The sequence below is a fragment of the Anoplopoma fimbria genome, chromosome 6 (genome assembly GCF_027596085.1).
Source record: "Anoplopoma fimbria isolate UVic2021 breed Golden Eagle Sablefish chromosome 6, Afim_UVic_2022, whole genome shotgun sequence".
NCBI lineage: Eukaryota > Metazoa > Chordata > Actinopteri > Perciformes > Anoplopomatidae > Anoplopoma > Anoplopoma fimbria.
Genome location: NC_072454.1, coordinates 13,070,935 through 13,090,710, shown reverse-complemented (window position 1 = coordinate 13,090,710; position 19,776 = coordinate 13,070,935). Strand labels below are relative to the sequence as shown.

The following is a 19,776-nucleotide window of genomic DNA, read 5'->3' as shown; positions in this document are numbered from 1 at the left end:
TAGAGATTTATACCCAGATTAAACCCCTGTATTATGTCAAAACTGATAGTTTGGGTTTAGTGGATGTCTGGGGGGATTATTACAAATTGCTGCTCAGTATTTTTGTGCTGCATTTTTCTGGCAGAAGTGCTTGTGCTCTGGAGCAATCCGCCACTTTAGAGGCTTAATTACACCACGCTGTGGCCTGAGCTTATGCAGACATGTGGAGGAGTTGGAAAAACATGTCAATGAGAAATGCAGGACATGAAGGCCAGTGGCACAGTTTAAATCAAAGTAGGGTAGAGGAGATATGGGCTGCAAGGTAACTGGAATACGTGTGAATAGTGCCTTACTTCTTCAGATGACCAGCGGGGAAAAAAACATTGCTTAAAGAAAGGAGCTCGGAAAGCTCAAGGTGAAATGTTTCAATTCAGACATGGAATTAAATTTAAAGATGAAATTGAACATGTCTATGTCTTTGAGTTATTACAAAGTCCACATTCAGTTTACTTTGCTCACCCTTGATATGTTTCACGTAAAAAAACAGTTAAATCAACAGTAACTTTAAGGTGTGACAACTTGTTCTTTAATTAAAAACAGTCATTTGTACAAGAAATGTACACATAAAAATATACATGGACAACTACATACTTTATGTATTACTGAAGACACAACGTAAGTAAACATTTAAAAAAAATGCACACAAAAGGATGAGAAAAATGCCACAACAAAAAAAGAGGAAAATGTGTTACGTTGCTTTGGTCTAGTCACAGTGGCTACATTTGAAATAGATATTTTGTCTAAATAAAAGACAATGTCACTCTGTTATACTATTTAGTGTTTTACATATTTACACAGAAAGTTATGACACGATGAAGAGAACTGCGATGTGAGGAAAAAGCGGAAGTCCGGGATGCACACAGTACATTTCAGTTTGGTTTGCATCACCTGTGTTTATCTGAACCTGCACTGCATCTGTGGAGAGTGAATAACAGTCTAGGTCTGGTTGAGATATTAAATATGGTGGGACAAACCCTACTTGCTCTTTTCAAAGTCACTTCCCATGGCTTTATGTTAATGTATGCAGTCTTGTAATAATCTACAAAATCTCTCAAACCACAGTGAATGTGGTAAGGTCATGCAAAATATAGACTGATCAAATATGCTGATCACATTTTCTGAAAGGGGTTCGATTGAATTTTCAAGTATAAGAAACATAACACTTTCTTGGTTTGCATCAGCTCTGACCTCAGTTTAAACGAAGAAGTCACTCAAAAATGACCCGTCTAATGCTTTTATAAACAAACGACGAGCACGAGACCCAAAGATGAAGACATGAATCAGTGCGATATTATGATACTGACGATCAAATGAAAGATCAATCAAAATGGAGAGACAACAGGTCAAAACTGAGCCTAAAATAAAAGCCCCACATCCCAACTGTGTTTATCAGCTGCAAAGTTTGGTCATTAGAGAGTTTTTGTCACACAGATTACATAATGTAAACATATTTCCATGCAGTACAGTATCAGGTGCACTAAATCTATGCTGCCGTCTCCATTTATAACTGATGCATCATTTGAAATATTGGTATGTGATATATATATATATTCATCTACATATAGAAGTTTCTTTATACTTTGTATATTAAACCCACACTTATATCAGTACTACAACAAAATATCTTCAGGTGCTATATATAAAAAAATATACAACATCTCCTCCATTATATAGATTTCCATTTAACTGTTATTCCTTGATATAGACTCTTTGTAAAATAAAAGTTCTCAGCCCACTACTTTTTTTTCCCGTGCTCAGTGTTACACACAGCCCTGCATAACCTGTGAGAAAGCAGCTTCAAATGTTAACATGCTCCCCACAGGTTTATATTCAGGGCTTTAACAGCCATCTTGCCTTGAGGACACTCTGGAGCTACTGCATCTGCAAATCCTCACCTCACCGCTATCTGAACCACCTTCTTCTAAAATCTGATATAACAAAGACATGCAGGCATGCCAGTCTTGCTACGCGTATAGCAGTCAGTGAAGATTATAGTCTGGGGGAAACTAGGAAGACTTTAAAAAGTTTTTTTTTGCTTTTGGCTGGCAAAAGCTAAATAAAGAGCACTAATGGGAATGAAGGAGAATAAACGGAAACTCTGAATAAGCATTCCTTAAATCTCTCAGTGACGTCACGAATGAATTGAAAGAATATGCTCCATTTTTAGCTTCCTTATACCGACTGCCGACTGTTATAAAAATAGTTGTGTAAGAAGCAGAGATAGAGTTGGAAAGAGAGAGCAGACATAGAGACAAAGGCAGAAATAGAAGTAGAGAGAGGAGAATCAGCTGCATCCTGGTGATATCTCCCATGCTACGGTCCGCTTCCTATAGTGCTACATAGTTGTAAAATGTAAATCTTTATGTCAGAGCTTGGTGTGTTGACAGAGTTGAGACATTGGTCGGGTGGGACAGCATGAACGTTGGTTGTCTAGAAAACATGAGCAGTGTCCTTTAAACTTTTGGTTTCTTTGTCCTCGTGGTTTGGGAAAAGACAGATTAGGATGTCCACATGTGAATGTCAAAACTTTTATATTGAAGTTTGATGATTTCTCCACAAGAACGGGTTGTAGCCGGAACAAAATTGCACAGAAAAGTTGTGCAAAGCGGTGCCATGCTTCCCTGGGTGAGCAGATTCTTTAATTGGCTGTGATGACCATTTATACTGCATTTCTCTGGAGTGATAACAGTCACAATACATTCTTTGTTAAATACACTCTGTTGAGGAAATCGAGCACAAAACAACAATAATCTTATCCTTTTTTTCATTTGTAAAATTAAATGATCTGCTGATCCTCTTAACACCATACAATACAAAGCGCAGATGTTTGGTGTAAGTTTCCCTTCAGTTACTTGAAGGACTAGTGCAGTTGCTATTGTTGTTTGGACGGGTGATGAGATCATCATAAATAGCCAGCAGCAGTGGTGTTGATGTGACTGCTGTCATGATGCATCATTACATGCAAGCTCGTGGCCGGGTGTTTAACTTGTGTGCTATCGCAAAAAGGGGTGACTGCACTTTGACCACACTGCTGTGCCTGTAGTAACATTTTTTGCTTCAAGTTCACGACTATTTTTTCTACCCTGATTTGAACGTGGTCTGAGGGAGAAATACTTTCTTCACCGCTTTTGTTCCCACAGAAGGAAATAAGTCTTTGTGCTGGTTTTGTAGTGGAGTAAAACCTTTTAAAAGTGCCAGAAGGGGACACTTCATAAGGATTTATTGGAGTACTTGTCTGTAAGCAGGAAGTAAGAATGCACCTTTGGGAGATTTCCCTTCTTACAGTGACGAGTGGTGAGTGCTTGCTCAGTGGTCCAGGTAAAGCCATGTTGAAGATAGTGCAGTATTTGGCCTGGACTTCAATGTTTGGTTTACATCCTCAGAGTCTTTTGTGTGTTGTGTTTCCATGTTTTTGTGCACATATAACTATAAGAGTGTGTATGTGTGTGGGAGTGTGTGTGTGTGTGTGAGAGTTTAGATCTCAGTGGCGGTGATTTCCTCAAAGTGGATGTCGTTGCTGCCACTGTGAACCTCATAGTCCTCCATGTCCCTGCTCTCAAGCTCCAGACTCAGCTCCCGCATCACTCGCTCAAGGTCCCGGTTTCTGCGGTACATCTGGATGTAGTTCTGCTGCAGCTGTTTCTGGTAGCGGATTACCTGTGTGGAGGTAAGTAAGGTAAGTAAGTAAATCAGTAGGGAGGATCAGAGTAAGCTATTTTGTCCTGTATGACTTTGAATGAAAATGACAGACATTGAAAGCAATCACTAAGGAATTTGAAATAATCTTCTCCTTCCTCCTTTTTACCTTTTCTTTCTCCTCCTGCCACACCCTCCTCTCATCCTCAAACCGTGACAGATGCTCTTCACCCGTCCTCCTCTCGTACATGAGTTCAGCCTTCAGCCTGTCCACCTTAGAGAAAGAGAAGAAATGTTAGAAGAAGTAGAAGTATTTAGTTCCTTTACTTGATTGAAAGTAAATACCACAATGTAAAAATACTCCACCGCAAGGAAATCTTATATTTTACTTTATATAGTACTTTTGTGTTTCAAATTTAAAATGTCCTCATTATGCAGAAAAATTGGGATTGTTATATTATCATACATCATAATATTCAATCATTAACACTGATGCATTAATATGTAAGCAGCATTTTGATGTCATTAATAGTTGCGGTGGAGCCACTTTTTAATACTGTTTTGTAGTTGAATGTATAACCATGGATAATATCTAATGGAGCTAATCACATTCTTTTAGTTCTGCAAAGTTATAACTGAAAGCATAAAATAAATGTAGTGGAGTAAAAAGTACAATATTTTCTTCTGACATTCATTACTTAATAAAAACCTTGTACCTGTTGTCTGAGTCCCAACACTGCTTCTGCATTCTGCCTCTGAGCCTTGGCTTCATCACTCTCCCCTCCCCAGACCAGATGAGTCTCCTCTGCATCTCGGTACAAAGACGGACTGGGACCGCCCCTCCCTGTCATTACTCTACCCTGCTGGAGGGAGAGGCTCATGCATTGCCCCTTCATGGTCAGATTTCCAGGTAGAGAGTGTCCGCTGTGATTGGACAGAGTGTCACGGAGGCGGGCTGACTCTTCTTCCAAGCGGCCCACTTTCTCCCGGAGCAGCTCAGCTTCGCTCTTGCGCCTCTGGAGTTCGTTCTCACAGACTTCTAGCTCCAGAGATCGCGTCCGCAGGGCCGCCCCGGCCTCGTGGGCTCGAGCCTGGCTGGATTGTAGCTCAGAACGGGCTTCCCTCAGCTGGGCCTTCAGCACCACGATGTCTCCGGCCTTCTGGCTGAGCTCCGACTGGAGCTCCTTCAGCTGCTGCTTCAGGAGGGAGATCTCTCCTGACTTCTGACACACCTGAAGGGACAATATCAAGAAAGTTGAAAATACCGAACAAATGGTCTCTTGCTCCTTCAAGGTAAACCTCAATTTCTTTAAAGCTTAGTTGCTAATGAGGTTAATCAAACCCTACTAGGTGTCAACTCTGACACATTTGTTTTGGGGGCATTTTCTGCTTTTATCAGTAAGTTAAGCATAGATCCCCGGCAAGACTCAAATAGAGACCTTGCACCTCACAGGGCACCTTTAATCGCTTTAATCACCCTCACCCAACACCTCTCCAGTGTCTGACTCTCACTCACCTCCCACTTTGTCTCTTCCAGACGTGGCCCCAGCTGGGTCTGCTCCCTCTGGATGGTGGCACACCTCCTTTCCAGCGTCTCTCTGTCCTGCAGCAGCGAGGAGAAGTCCTCCTGCAGCTTCTTTTTCTCCTGCTGTAGTTGAAATACCTGACCACACACAGAGATCCTTAAATACTTAAACAGATATGGTGATCTAAAATAAGACATGCATCCTTAAAGAAGGAATCTCTAGACTCACAAATAAAGCACAAGACTAGCAAAATAACAAGTTGAACATCTTTCTCTCTGGTTAAATGTTTTAAAAGGGTTTTAAATACTTTTTTTTATTTTTTTTAGCATACCTGTAACTGTAGCACCTGCTGTGCTCTCTGGGCCTTCTGAGAAGCCTGCTTCATCTTTGATGCACAGCTCTGTCTCAGCTCCTCCATCTCTCTTTCACAGCGACGCTGCTTCTCCTCATACACCTTTTAGAGCAGAGGACATGAATGAGAGGTCAGGGGTCAGTGTTTTATCTGTACTGTACGTCATATCAAGTTATTCATGTGGTGTTTTCAAGGTTATAGGTTGGGTCAGTGTGTTTTGGTGAGTGCCTTTATGTCTCACCTGGCAGATGGCAGCTTCATTCTCATCCAGATTTTCCCGGAGCTGCTGGAGCTCCAGGTCTCGTTCCCTCAGCTTCTCCTCCAGCTCCCTCACCACCGCCTCGTAGCCCTCCACGGGTGGCGGCGAGTGGCCACAGGAGCCGCTGTCTGACAGCGGCTGCCCGCGCCCACTTAGCGACCCCGAGCCTGTGCTCTTGCTTGATGAGGAACGTCCACTGTCTGAGTTAGTGTGGCCGTGGCTCCCACTTGCACCTGAAATGTTTCGACCCAGTCCTGCCACGGGCTCCAGCTGGACCCCGGAGCCAGACCCGGAGCTGGAGCCCTCACTGGGGGCCAGACTGTAGCCTGTGCTGCTGTGAGTGGGGAGGCTGGAGAGGGAGTTCCTCCCTGAATCTGACATGGAGTAGGACTGGCTTCCCCGGGCATTACGACCTCCGCTGTAGGAGTTGCGCTTCCCTTCGGAGCTGGAACTGCTGCTCCCTACGATGCCGTTCGGGCCGCCGGCGCTGTTGGACCCTCCAAGGGGCAGCAGGAGGTTGAGGCTGGCCTGGCTCTCTGACAAACTGCTGCCCGCTGGCCGTGGTGACAAGTACTGCACAGAGTGACGGTTCTTGGGAACGACAGGTTTGAACGCTGTAGGACGGATCAGCACTTTCTCCATGTTCTGAAAGTGCATAATTATAAAAAAACAACATTAGTGGTTGATAAAAGCTCAGCAGCATTAATTAGCAATGGCTGAATAAAACTCATTAGAGAGAGGTGAGTGATATGCTGGCAGGTCACCCCCCCAGGCTCTGATTTTTTAAATTTGGTTTAATTGATATTCATGAGCTTCATTAAGCAATTTTCTTAATGATTTATCATCTAAGATAAAGAGAGACAGGCAAGAGAGGGAGAGGATTAAAAGGGACAGAAACAAAGAGGAGAGAGAAGAGTGGAGGAAGATGTGAGACAAAGACAGAGGGGGTGTAAGATCCTCATATGTTCTGTAAGCATTTTCTTAACGTTCTTCCTCAGGGTTCACTAAATATGTCAGTGAATGTAAGTAAGCTCTGACATTGATCATGACGTGTCTGCAAGGTGTGTAGCTGTTAAATGATCCATCAGAGCTGTAAGGACAGTTATTAAGCTTCCCTCAGGATCGATGGGAATAAATAGCCAATTAAACAGCTGAGGTAATCTGCTGTTAAACATGCCAGCTGCAGTGCTGCAGAAATGCTCACATTGCTGTGTATTTTAGGAAGAGCAGAGAAAAAGTCCTCGCTAAGAAATTTTATGTCTTGAGCTGTAATTAAAGAAGACACTTTCCTATAAATATCTTCAGGTCAGAGGTCACTTTTATCGACACAACAGTACTAATGGAGCTGGTAAGGATTCAGTGTCTTGTTTTAAAGGAGCTTAAACACTTCAAGAGACACTTCTATTTCAGCCTATTTCCATAAAAGTATGTCACATTCAACATAATATTAGGTGAAACAAATAGATTTTTTAGTGCACATTCTATAAAGGAGTTTTAAGAGGGTTTTTTTTTTCTTACACTTTTAAAGCTTTTTCAAGAGCTTTTAGCTGCATCTCACAGATTTTATCAAAGAAACGTGTACATGTAGCACAATCTTTTGTAGCTCGACTGATACTGGATTTTTTAAGGCAGATACTGATATTTACATTTAAACTTTGTCAACTTTGTCATGGAGAATCTGTTTTTAAATGGACTTAAACTTAATTTTGCTTTGTATTCGGTGCTGCATGTTCTTGTTACTCATCGACCAACATTTACAACAAAATAGCTGCGATAAGCGGAGTATATCCACCTGATCAATCTATCGATCTAGCTATACAGTCTGCTCCTCTTACCTTCTCTAACTGCCCGGACACTGGGATGAGTTTGGGAGGAGGCCCGCCAATGTTGCCATTCAGAGTCCTGTGATCCCTTTGGTCCTCTGAGTCACTGCAGGGGCTTGCAGCTGCCACTACCAGGTTATCGTTCCAGTCTCCAACCACCACCTCATCGCTCACAAACCCCAAGTTTCCATTAGTGCCAGAATCTACTGCTCCAGCAACCGTTCCACTGCCTGCCCCAGCAGAGTTACCGGGCCGGGGCTGCTTCTTGGTGGGCAGCGGTGGAGGAATGACCTGAGCCTGGGGAAGCGTTTGGTTGCTGATAACCAGCAGCTGCTCCAGGGAGCTCCCACTGCGGAGGGTGTTATCCTGGAGGCGGAAGCAGCTGGTGGCTGGCGTGGAGCGGCGTGACTTTGTGGTGAATTCGCTGGCGGCCCGGCAGTGTCTCTCCTGATACGTCCGGCCAGATATGAGGCTGCTGACAGAACCCATGGCGATCCCGGAACTGCAGGGCCCACAGGGGCCGGGGCAGGGGCCTGAGGGGGAATGGGATGATAGCGGCCGGCACTGCTGCACGTCGAGACCTGGATTTGGGTGGTCAGTCACGGTCACAGGTAATGCCTGAACCAAAGCCATGGCACCCCGACGGCGTCAGACACACCACACACTCTGGGAGAGAAAACAAGAAAATGTATTCAGACTCTAGATGCAGCAGATGAGGATATTCAATATTTATAACAAATAATAATTAATTCTAACTGCCAATGACGTCTCAACCAAGTGTATGGCCCTTTAGCCAACTAAAATGTAAAGGAAGTTCTCCCAAATAATTTATTCTGCCTTTTCTGAGTGATTCATAAAGTTAAGAATTATTACCATGTAAACCATGTTAACCAGAGTACATATACAAGGATTATCCCTCATTAAATACACACCATTTCTGGTGATGCCACTAACAAATGTCAATGTCATTGAAGAGAAAGGAAGAGGAAAAAGCCGATGGATTTAGAGGAGACTAAATGAGTCACGGTCATCACCATCTGCAGCTGCTCTGTGATTTTCCTGAAAGTCCCTATCTGAACCTGGTGAGCGGTCGTTCATGTATTACTTCTAAAAGGATTTGAAACTAGTCGCTTCACTGTTTCATGATCACAGTGCTCATACGTCAATCAAATTAACTTTGAAGAAAGGAATAATCGCCGCACTTGGTCACTGCACTATTTTTAGGATGAGAAATATGGTTACATATTATAAACAACACAATAATAAGTGGCAGCAAATTAAGTCTTCCATTTGCAGATAGTATTATCAGTGTTAGTTTCCTGGGGGGGACAGAGAGGGGACACGTATCCTCAGTCTCAGGAGCCAAGACCAAATCTGTCTGGCCAAGTGAAATAATCCATGTCAGCTATGTCTGCACACTGCCAGGACTAACCCCATCATACTGACACACACATACACCTACACACACACAAACACAGAGCGACGTGCATGTGCATGAACATCCACACAACCCCCCTGGCGCATCAACAGCGCCCACATCATTCATTCAACTCATGAATAGATAATAGTCTGATAATATAAAGTTTTGTAAATAACATTACATTTTTTTTTGTTTATCGAAAATTTTACAAAACAATTCAACTTTATCAAAATGGTCATGTACATACATGTGACTTTTGCATTTAACCCACTATCAGCTTTAGGGGTAGTGGGCTGCTGTAAAGCACCCAGGGAGCAACTTGGGGTTATGGCTACTTCCACACTAATACATTTTCGTTTTAAAACATGGAAAATGATCTCCATTAACAACAGCGTTTCAGCACCGTTTTAGAAATGATTTGATTTGATTAGATTGGTTGCTTGGTTACAGAAAAATTCAACGGAATATTATTGTACTAATTAATAACTAAAGGTTGTGCTTGATACTTAAGATCTTCCTCTTTAATCTTTTTCTATGTACTAATAGAAAAGGCTGCAGGTCTTTCTCTATTTCTCTCTCACACACACATCAAGTTTACTTACAAAACTTACAAATCAAAGTTTATTACATTATGGGTCAAGAATTTTGGTCAGCACACGTATCTCACTCATTTCCTCGGTTTTGTTTTTTTCTCATTCGTAGCTCTGCCACGTGGCAAAAAGTCCCTGTCACACTGGAGAGCATTTATGCTTTTGTTCGTTTACAGGTTTTTTTTGTCAACTTCATAAGTTGGGCAGAACAAAAAAAGCAATGCCGTTGGAAGCGTTTTCAAACGCTTGTTTGGGGGGTTTAAAACTCCAGGGTAGTTTTGCGTTTTAAAAAGTAAACGTAGTAGTGCGGATGTAACCTCAGTGTCTCGCTCAAGGACACTTTGACATGTGGACAGTAGGAGCAAACAGCCAACCTTGTGGTTAAGGACAACCTGTCCTTAGATTAGATTGTAGTTTATTGCCAGAATCCTCTGATATAATATGTGTGCTGCAGACTTTTTCACATTCAAACTATTTTGTGTTGATATTGATTGTATTGATTTTGGCGTTAAGTTGTAGTGTTTCTGAGCACCAGAAGTCCTTTAGAAAACCTTGCATTTTACTGCACTATCGTCAGACAGTCTAGTAAGTTCAGTCCTTGTTCTGGTTCTCCCGAACACCCCTTCCCTCCAAGCAAGCATTAAGAATAGCTATATAGAAACCAGCAAATTGTCTTGCTGATGATCTCGTTTACTTCTGTAGGTCATATAGAGTATCACATTGAGTCTGTTTCATTACCAGTTATAAGGTCCTCACAGTAACTTTAAGTACAGCACAATATTGTGAAACAATAGCTTGAATTCTGGCAGCCCCGGGGCCTGAGTATGCTTCAAATGATGCGGCTGACGGATCAAAAAGCGTCTCATCCAGCAGTACATGGGAATTGAGGCTAAAAAACTGGTCTAATTATTTGTGAATGATCACGCAGCAGGGTGGTTCAACTCCTTCCGGCTGACTATATATTGACTAAACTGTGAGCATGTCTGTGAGAATGTGACAGGGAGTGAGGGGGAGTGAAGGAAAGGAGACAGACTTCATGAGCACACATGGGTCAAGGAGATTAAGATATGTGTGGTATGTGATCTCTTCCCATGCCAAAATAATCACACCTCACAAACTCCTTTCTCCTTTTATCCAACCGTGCCCACCTCTTCTTCCCTCCCAGCCCTGACAAGGACCTCTCAGGCAGGGATAATAGAATTAACAACCCCGTGAGACCGTCAACCGTGACCCCCCTCAGCGCTAACCCTGTGACCCCCTGATGAGTGGAGGGGAGCTGGTCTGTCTCTGCCCTCCCACCCCTTTGACCTCCAAGGGTCTGTTTTTGTTCTGGCTACTCGGGCAACAAATCCCAAAAGCTAATTTCCCCCTCTGATGTTGCTCACTGGTTGTTTCTTAAAGTCATTAAATCCCTCCTCTCCTCCACTTCTTGGCTACATTCCTCCGACAAAGTGAAAATACTTTTACAATCCCTCCACTCCTTCCTCCACCTTCCTCATCACACACATCCCCTTCTGCTGTCAGCAGCAGAAGACAGGCAGAGAGAAAACATTGTGACTAAAAATAGAAAACATCTCAAGCGCCTGAAATCATTCTGATAGTCTTTCATGAGGCGTTTCTGTCAGCTAGGCATTTGATTCGACGTTCAAAAATAAACTCCAATAGTTGTGCAGCCAGCTATTACAGGGTCAACCCAGGGCCACTTTACTCCACTTCCTGACACTATAAAACTATCAAATGATGCTGAATGGCTTTAAAGTGTGCTTCTGAGAGGAACTGGAAATACACCAAGTAGTTGTGAGAGTTTATCCTCCACATGCAACCAATTGGCACAGGATGAGTAAGAGCAAAACTGACTAAAGAAAGGGGTTCAGAGGTAGCTAACAAGATCCAGAAGTGGGGTCTCTGATGGGGAAATAATCCCGGTATAGTAAGGCTGTTCATAACGCCAGGAGAGGACGCCCATTATTCGGCATCAGCAGATCGCCATTCACAATTCCATGCAACCTCCAAGCTTTTCTGGAGACTCTGCTGGTCTCAGGACGGAGTTAGAAAACTGAGAGTAAATCAGAAGAAAAAGAAGTGGGTTTAGCGGCGAGAACACAAAGGAAGTCTAAGTGGGGGCGATTTTCAGGGGGGTTGAGGGAATTTCAATACCAGGTAGCAAAAAGAGCGGCTCCAAAGAGGCCTGAGCTCTTGGGAACACCAGGCATCTATAATCCTGTTTAGACATTATTTGTCACAAAGAAACCAAGGTCTGAGCACCTTAAGATCTCATGAAAGGAAAATCCAAAGGGAAGACAGACATCATTTCATATCCAACCATCTCCTCTTCTGCTGAACACCGAACACATTACTTTTCTGTTTTTTATCATCTTACTTCCACATTGCTGCCTCTTATATAGATATTGTAACAATAACAGACTCTCCTTTTCACTCTGTTTTGGTCTCTACCAGCTCCTGAGGGAAATATCTGGCTCTTTAGCTGATTAATGCTCCACTGTGTTCTGAGCAGGTAGTGTACAGTTTTTAGCCCCTTTTACTTTGAGCCATTAGGTTCATTATTAAAATCTAAACATTGGTTAGTGCAGCTTTAACCATTGGTTAAGGTGACATCCTCCTGCCATCTGCCATGATTTTCTTTAGGTCCATATCCTTCCTCCACTTTAATCACTTTTTCCTGTTCCTGACTATTTTCACCCATATCCCTTTCCTCTCGTCTTTTGCTCTCCTGTCAATCTTTCCCTTTTCCATCCCCCCTCTCCTACAACTCCCTGCTCACTGGTCTGTGCAGCTAGATTTTCATCTGCCCCTTCTTTAACAGCAACACGACAGCGTGACTAACCGAAGGCAAAGCCAGTGTGAAGACAAAAGCAACAGGTGGAAAGCATAGAATTGTTAGATTAGAGCGGGAACTGCATGGGCGAAAGTATCAGTACAGGAGTGATAATAAGAATCATTCATAACCATTTGTATAACTTCTTTTTTTTTTTAATGGGTGGTAGATGCCTGGTAGAGTTTCACTGAAAACAGTAGTCAGTGGAACCATAACACTTAAAAACAAGAAGGATATTGAAAGAATGTGGTGTGAAGTTGAGAGCTTGTTCAGACCAGCAGAAATATTCAACTTTGGTAAACATAGCCCGGGTGGCCTAGATTAATCCTGAGACCAGTGATCCCAGTGGATGGAGAGAGTGAGAAAGACAGACAGAGAGACAGAGAGACTGAGGTAGAGAGGAAATCAACAGACTAGGTGAGTCGCTATAGTTCTCCACAGCTGCCAACAAAAGAAAATCCACATGTACAGGCAAGGCAGCAACACACTGACACACACACACACACACAATACCTCAGCGAGGCAATCACTCAACACCTAATCTACTCTCCCATTTATTTGTCACGCATCTACTCACTGAAAGTCCACCATTAAACTTCAAACAGGCAAGAAAATGGTATTGGAGTGAAGTCAGTCGACTCCACTGTAAAACGAGAGGAAGTCTTTTAATGTTTTGCCAGAAGACCTGAGGTTATAATATGCCTCCATTCCAACACAATGACTGTCTGTCTGAGTCGTCGCTCACTGTCACCTTCCCCCACATGGCTTGGCTTTAAGTTCTTGCAGTGTGTGTGTGTGTGTGTGTGTGTGTGTGTCTGTGTCTGTGTGTGTGTGTGTGTGTGTGTGTGTGTGTGTGTGTGTGTGTGTGTGTGTGTGTGTGTGTGTGTGTGTGTGTGTGTTCCGGATTGCTGAATGCGTGCAAACCTACTCAGTCCTCATTAACCCACCACCTCACTGCCAAGTCTCTTTTCACTCAGACCAGAGAGACATTGTCCTCTTTGGCAAAGCAACATGGTCGACATTGTAGCTTAACAAAAGTTGTGAGTTCAGGTTTTCTATAAAAAAAACACAGAAATAAGGTTTCTAAAAAGTTTGCAGGAGTAATTGGCAACAGGTCCTCCCGAAGTCCTGTTTTTTTCCCCTTCTCTTCTTTTACAACCGGCTTGTTGCTGTTACGGACTTTAGCTTCTCCCTCTGTTTGGGAGCGTTGCTATGGCAGCGGAGGCCCACATTTTTTCATGCACAGGGTAAAATGAGATAGAGAGGCAGGATAAGGGAAAGAGGGAAAAGGAAGTAAGAAAGAAGGAGAAAAAGTGGGTGAAAAGGTGAATGAGCGAGTGAGTTTTGTGTATGTGTGACAGTCTGACAGCAGACAGTTTGGCTCTTTAGCATCTCAAAGCATCTGGCCTCAATTCCAACACGAGAGGCTGCAGGAGAAGTGGGGTGACTGAAGCCTCGATTCTGTTTCTCTATCACACACACAAATACATGCACGCACACACACACACATATATAAATGCAGAGAAACTCACACAGTCCCTGTGGGGGTTGACAGAGAGAGCAGCCAGCAATCTATTGAAATGGGATGCTGTAGACGTCAATGACATGAAAGTAGGGGCACAGCTTTGTGAAAACACTATGGTCATTTAGGGACAAAAACTGCCAATCACATGCTCATTTAAAATACCTGTTTGAAATGAATTGTTAGCTGACTAAAGAAATAGAGGATGCATGAGTATTTTGTCAAGGTAAAATCTTTATCATACTGCAAAGCATATGTTTGTGCCTACGTCAAGCTTCGCCATGCTGTGCTTAATTACTGTATGCATTAAAAGTAAAGTCTGTATTTTATTCTTTTGTTTTAGCAACACTAAGGTCTGACATTTCTTTTGATACCAGTGCTAATAACATACTAGATTTTCAATAAGGTATCAATGCCTTGTTTTGTGAAATGCAGTTTAAAAAACAAAAATACCTCTTTTTCAAACTAAAGAAGCCAGAGGCCAAAGTTCAAGATAAATACTTGTTTACTTTCTTGCCAAGAGTTAGATGAGAGGATTGATACCACTGTCATGTCTGTCCCTTAAATATCAAGCTAGAGCCAAAGTCAAAAGATAACTTATTAACATGCAATATTTTGTTTGTATAAAAAACAACACATTTCAGTTAGAGTTTCCATCCCCAGCCCGTCTCAGCACTTGAGAGCTGAAGAGTGCTGGTTTACAGTCAGCTGGCATAGGTGGAAATTGAGGTATCAGTAAAAAAGGGGACATTCCAGGTCCGCGCCAACAATTTTCCAGGAGGTTTTCCAGTCACTGACAGTTATCCAGCGGCGGTCAGTGGTCAGACCCGCAGACACTGGAAATACCAAGAATGCCGTTGGTAGAGACACAGAGATTAGTCTGGCCAGCAGACTACTGTTTGTCAGGATCAGTGGCCAGTTCAGCCTTCACTCTTTGTCTCTGACTTAATACAATAATTGGGGGCAGCTCTGATCTCTAATCAGTGCAGGTAATTTTGACTTTGGCATGGCGTTTACTGGAGTATATATTTGGAAAAGCAAGGTCTGTTCTGATTTATCATTGTCCCAAATGTGGAGAGAAGAGTAAAGTTTTCCCTCCTAAACTTCCCTTCCTCAGCCCCCCTGCTGCTTTGGCTGTATGAACAGTGGAAGGCCATTGTTTCAGTTTAACAGAGGGCAGAGAAGAAGGGGCCTGTTATCTCACACTGAAAGCAACAACACTTTGACTGACAATGTGACCCAGAATGTGAAGCAGGAAGAGAAGGAGGGAAGTGACGGGAGCTTTGATTGTAGGAGAGCAGTTGACTTACTAACCAGGCTTCAGTTTGGAAAAGTAGGCCACAGTATCTGCTCAGCAAAGGTGTCACAGCTTTAGATTGAAATCACAGTATTTAACACACACAATGATATCGACACACACACACACACACACACACATAGTGCTACTTAATACTGCCAGGCCAATGAGTTCCACAGCAGCTATATTACATAAGCAGCAACGCCTCACTTAGAACTGTGCCAGATTTGATGTATAATTCACTTCCACTCATCTGAGAAAATATCTGACAAGGCAAAATAGCACATGTGCAGACGTATTCAGACGCACTGTCCGTGCCGATGTAAACTGGATAAAAGATGGAGGGGAGGGGGGGAGGGGGGCAGACTGGCGTGGAAAACACTCATTCAGCAAACTGAACAGAGGCCAGGCCGACGTCTAATCCCTCGCTGTCTCTCGGTTTTCCTGTGTTTCTGTCTCCCTCTCAGTCTCGGAGTTTCAACATGCTTCTCAACTCAAAAGCTTTACATAAATACCTGGCATGACATTTAGCTCGACGGGATTACTGGAAAACAACGAAGCCGAGGATAGGGAGTCGAATCGAAGCTGAATCAAGTTAAAAATCCTTTAACGAATCTTTTTGTTTCCTACGAGGTACAAGAGACAGTCTGAGACAGAGAGAGAGGGATACATGATGAGTTGTTTGTTTGTCCAGCTTAATAAATCAGAGTATTTTACCAACTTGGACCTGGCTATCCAAACCGGAGGAGAGAAGTGGAAAGGGAGGGGAAACCAAAGGAGAACGAGGTCTCACTACCTTTTTATTTGGAGCTTGGTAATGCTGTACATATACACACACATACAACCACACAGGAACCATGAGTCAACACGGCTGGAAAGCGTTACGTATGTAACCTGCAACACATGACACACATTTACCTCATTTGTTTTGTTCAGGGCAGATGAAGTAGCACGTCTTCTCGGCCTCTGTCACTCCCCTCGAGTTAAACTTAACATCAACGTTTGCGTTCTCGACACCTGCTTATTTACAGCCGCGTTTATAGATTGGGACGTCACTGCTTCTAAACGCTAAAACCAAGTCTGCATAATTACAGTCTTCTCTAAAATGAAACCTCAACATGACACGGTCAAACAGACAGCTACTACAGAGGGTTGAGTGAATGGATGGACCTCTAACCATCCTGACTATAAACATATCCTGCTGACACGTCACTCTTGGGCCATAACAAAACATGATGAGAAACTACAATATGTGGCCCAGGGCACACGAGAGGAGTCTTGTAATTACACGTGTAGGGAAGACAGAAGAGAAACAACTGCAGCCTGTGTTCCCCAAAGTGCTTCATCATCAAAAGAAACAAAGATTCCCTTTGAGTCTTCTGGATAAAAACATGTTTTGTATCAGTCACAACTCTGAGATGCAGCCTAATTGTCTGCTGTGGTAGAAATCTATCTGCTGCCTCATGCTCTTTCTTATCTTGAATGTGTGTGCAGACAGATTGAATAACACCTTCCTCCTCCTCCTCTTTCCTCTTCCTCCTCAAGGCCAACAGTCCAGAGGGTGGGACCGCCTTTTCGAAAAAGGCTGAAATTCAAATCAATACCCTAACAGTCCGTAATGAGCAAATTACCCTGGGTTCGGGATTAGAAAACCTGGGCTCACACCAAGAACTCATCATCCAACCTCAACAAATCCAAGCTGGCGGGTCTGTCTGTCCTGGCTTGCAGAGGTTAAAAGTCTACAGGGTCACTTAGAGCAGCTAACAACTTTAGAAAACTAACTTCAAGCTCACGACAGTCAGCTGACTCTGAATCATCCAACAGCCTTCAATCTCTGGCAAAAAGACAGGAAAGCAAGTTTTCCAGGGATCGTTATTTGACCAGTTAGATCTCAGTTCAAGCAGATTTTAAAAGACAACAACTACTTTTTGGCCTTCACTGAAATTCCTTAACTAGTTTCCAGTCCTGTTAAAAATCAGTGTTGGCGCGTGAAGGGGCCTGCCAAGCAACTTTTGTTTCAAACTCTTTCCATTACACACCTCCCATTATTTCCCGCAATTGACACCCTCTTAAGTGGCTTCACACTGACTCAAGCTGCTCATGAATACAAAGTTTTCCTCAGGGCAAATTTAACTTAAAATGTAAACAGAGCCAAACTGGGATAAAGGGCAGAGTAAAGAGAATTTAGGACGCACACACTCATTATGCAGACACATGCAGCACACACACACACACACACACACACACACACACACACACACACACACACACACACACACACACACACACACACACACACACACACACACACACACACACACACACACACACACACACACACACACACACACACACACTCTTTCTTAGCTCCACACTCACCCCAGTGAGAGCTCTGCATCGCTGCCTCCACTTGTCTCCGTCTCTCTTGGACAAAAAAAATGAAATAAAGTAAAAATCACTCCAGTCTCTATTGGCTCAGATTCTCCCCGTCTCTTCTTCGTCTCCCCCGTCGTCTACCTCTTCTTTACAACACTTGCCAGGAGCTCATATCCTGACGCGAGGACTTTCAAATGGAAGCCCCTTTATTTTCCTGTCCTGTCCTCCTCCTCCTCCTCTCTCTTCTCACTTCACTCCACTGTTCCTCTTCTCAGCTTTCCTTCCCTGCTGTCTGCCTTAGCACCGCCTCCCCCTCCTCCTTCTCCTCATTCCTCCCTCCCTTCCCTCACTTTTGTCCGCCAGCCCCCCTGCCTCTAGTTCCCCTCTTTTAACGCACACACTACTCTCCTCTGCCTCTCTCTCCTCCCCTTTCCCTTTTCAGCCTGAGCTTCATCCATCCCCTTCTCTTTCACAGATTCTGCATCGACACAATCCTGCGTCAGATTGAACTTTTTTCTTTAATTTGATCCACTCTTTCTGTTTGGTGGGGGTGTGTGCGAGCTGAATAACCCGCAGGGGCATTCAGGGTATCACATTCTCTCACCCATCTATCCTTTGGCTACATAGCTGTGCAATTATCAAACAACATCGACTACATTAAGAGCTTCAGCCGCTACAGAGGGAGGGAGGGAGGGAGGGAGGGAGGAAGGGGGTCAATTCACTCAAATGGGGTAAATTACATAACATGTTTCTGCTCATCTTTGTGCCTGTACACACCACAAGCTCTCTCGTGGAGAGTGTTAATCAGCAGGTAACAGCAGGTAACAGAATGAGTGGAGAGGGATTGAAAAGGTTTTGCTATGTATTTTGATGTGTTGATGCTGTGATTATTTTCATTACTGATTAATCTGCTGATTAAACATTATTCTACCTTTATGGAATGTGACATTATCAGAGGAAGCCACGTTGTGACCTCTCATCATTATGGCCTCAGTTCAAACAAAGAGATTTTTTCTTCTCAAAGAGATTTTTTTCCAAAACTCAAGGGCATTCAATTTAAAATGAAATAAAACTAAGAAAATAAGCAAATCCTTGCATTTGAGAAGCTTGAAACTGTATATATCTTTGGCATTTTTCGCAACACTTATGGTGTGGCTCGGAACTGAAAACTCTAAACTAAAGCATCTCAACAACTAGAGGGTAGATCTCCATGAAAGTTTGTAAAGATATCCCTGGTTCCCAGAGGATGATTGCTAATGTCTCTGGTGAATTTAGGAATTAAACTTTCACCTCAGTAAACATTATAAACAAAAATGTATGGTCTCAAACACTAGTTTCAAGTCTTCTTCAATACATCATGATGATCATTTAGTAAATTATAGTCCAATTGAAAGTATAGCAGATGATAAAGCAGAATATGCTTTAGGGCGTGTCTACCTTGTGGTTAACAGGTTGCTACTATGGTGGTGTACAGCGTTTGGTTGAACTAAAAGGCTGTTCATTTTTTCTTACAAGTACATTTTTGTTTAAGTATGTTTTTCACAAACAAAAATTAGCATCCCATTAATATCACAGTTAACATGAGGTATGGAGATACCTTGCTAACCAAATTGCTAGCATTAACTGGTAACTTCATGTTTGCTATGGCGAAGGCAAAAATGCCAAACTCCAGGCTCTAAAGCAGTAGTCCACAAACCCACTTCTTATGAACAGTCTATGGAGGATCCTTTGACCTATCTGTAGCCGAATCATCAGACCAATATTTTGATTTGACCAATACTACCTCGAAAACTACTAACATTCCAATCAGCCTCAGTAGTACTTTGTGTTTAGTGCCAATAAGCAAATATTAACATGATGACAAACAAACTAAGGTGGTGAACTCTGTAAACATATTCTTCTATCCAGCTACTTAATAATCACATTGACTGCTCTGCTATCTTCTACACAAAATTAACCACTTTAGGTTTTTATCTGTGTATTTCCAGGAAAAACTAGGAGGACTGAGTAATGATGTAGAGTGTGTGTGTGTGTGTGTGTGTGTGTGTGTGTGTGTGTGTGTGTGTGTGTGTGTGTGTGTGTGTGTGTGTGTGTGTGTGT

General features: G+C 42.9%; 1 protein-coding gene across 1 annotated transcript; it reads right to left on the bottom strand.

Moving 5' to 3' along the window:
• Positions 1–551: 551 nt before the first annotated feature.
• LOC129092160 (leucine zipper putative tumor suppressor 2 homolog) lies at positions 552–17,968 on the bottom strand. Its single transcript, XM_054599982.1, has 8 exons — positions 17,680–17,968; positions 7,648–8,301; positions 5,795–6,457; positions 5,533–5,655; positions 5,192–5,338; positions 4,392–4,907; positions 3,845–3,949; positions 552–3,696 (listed from the first exon to the last, which is right to left on the bottom strand). The coding sequence occupies exons 2-8, from the start codon at positions 8,266–8,268 to the stop codon at positions 3,514–3,516; spliced, it is 2,358 nt and encodes a 785-aa protein (XP_054455957.1). The 5' UTR covers positions 8,269–8,301; positions 17,680–17,968; the 3' UTR covers positions 552–3,513.
• Positions 17,969–19,776: the final 1,808 nt, after the last annotated feature.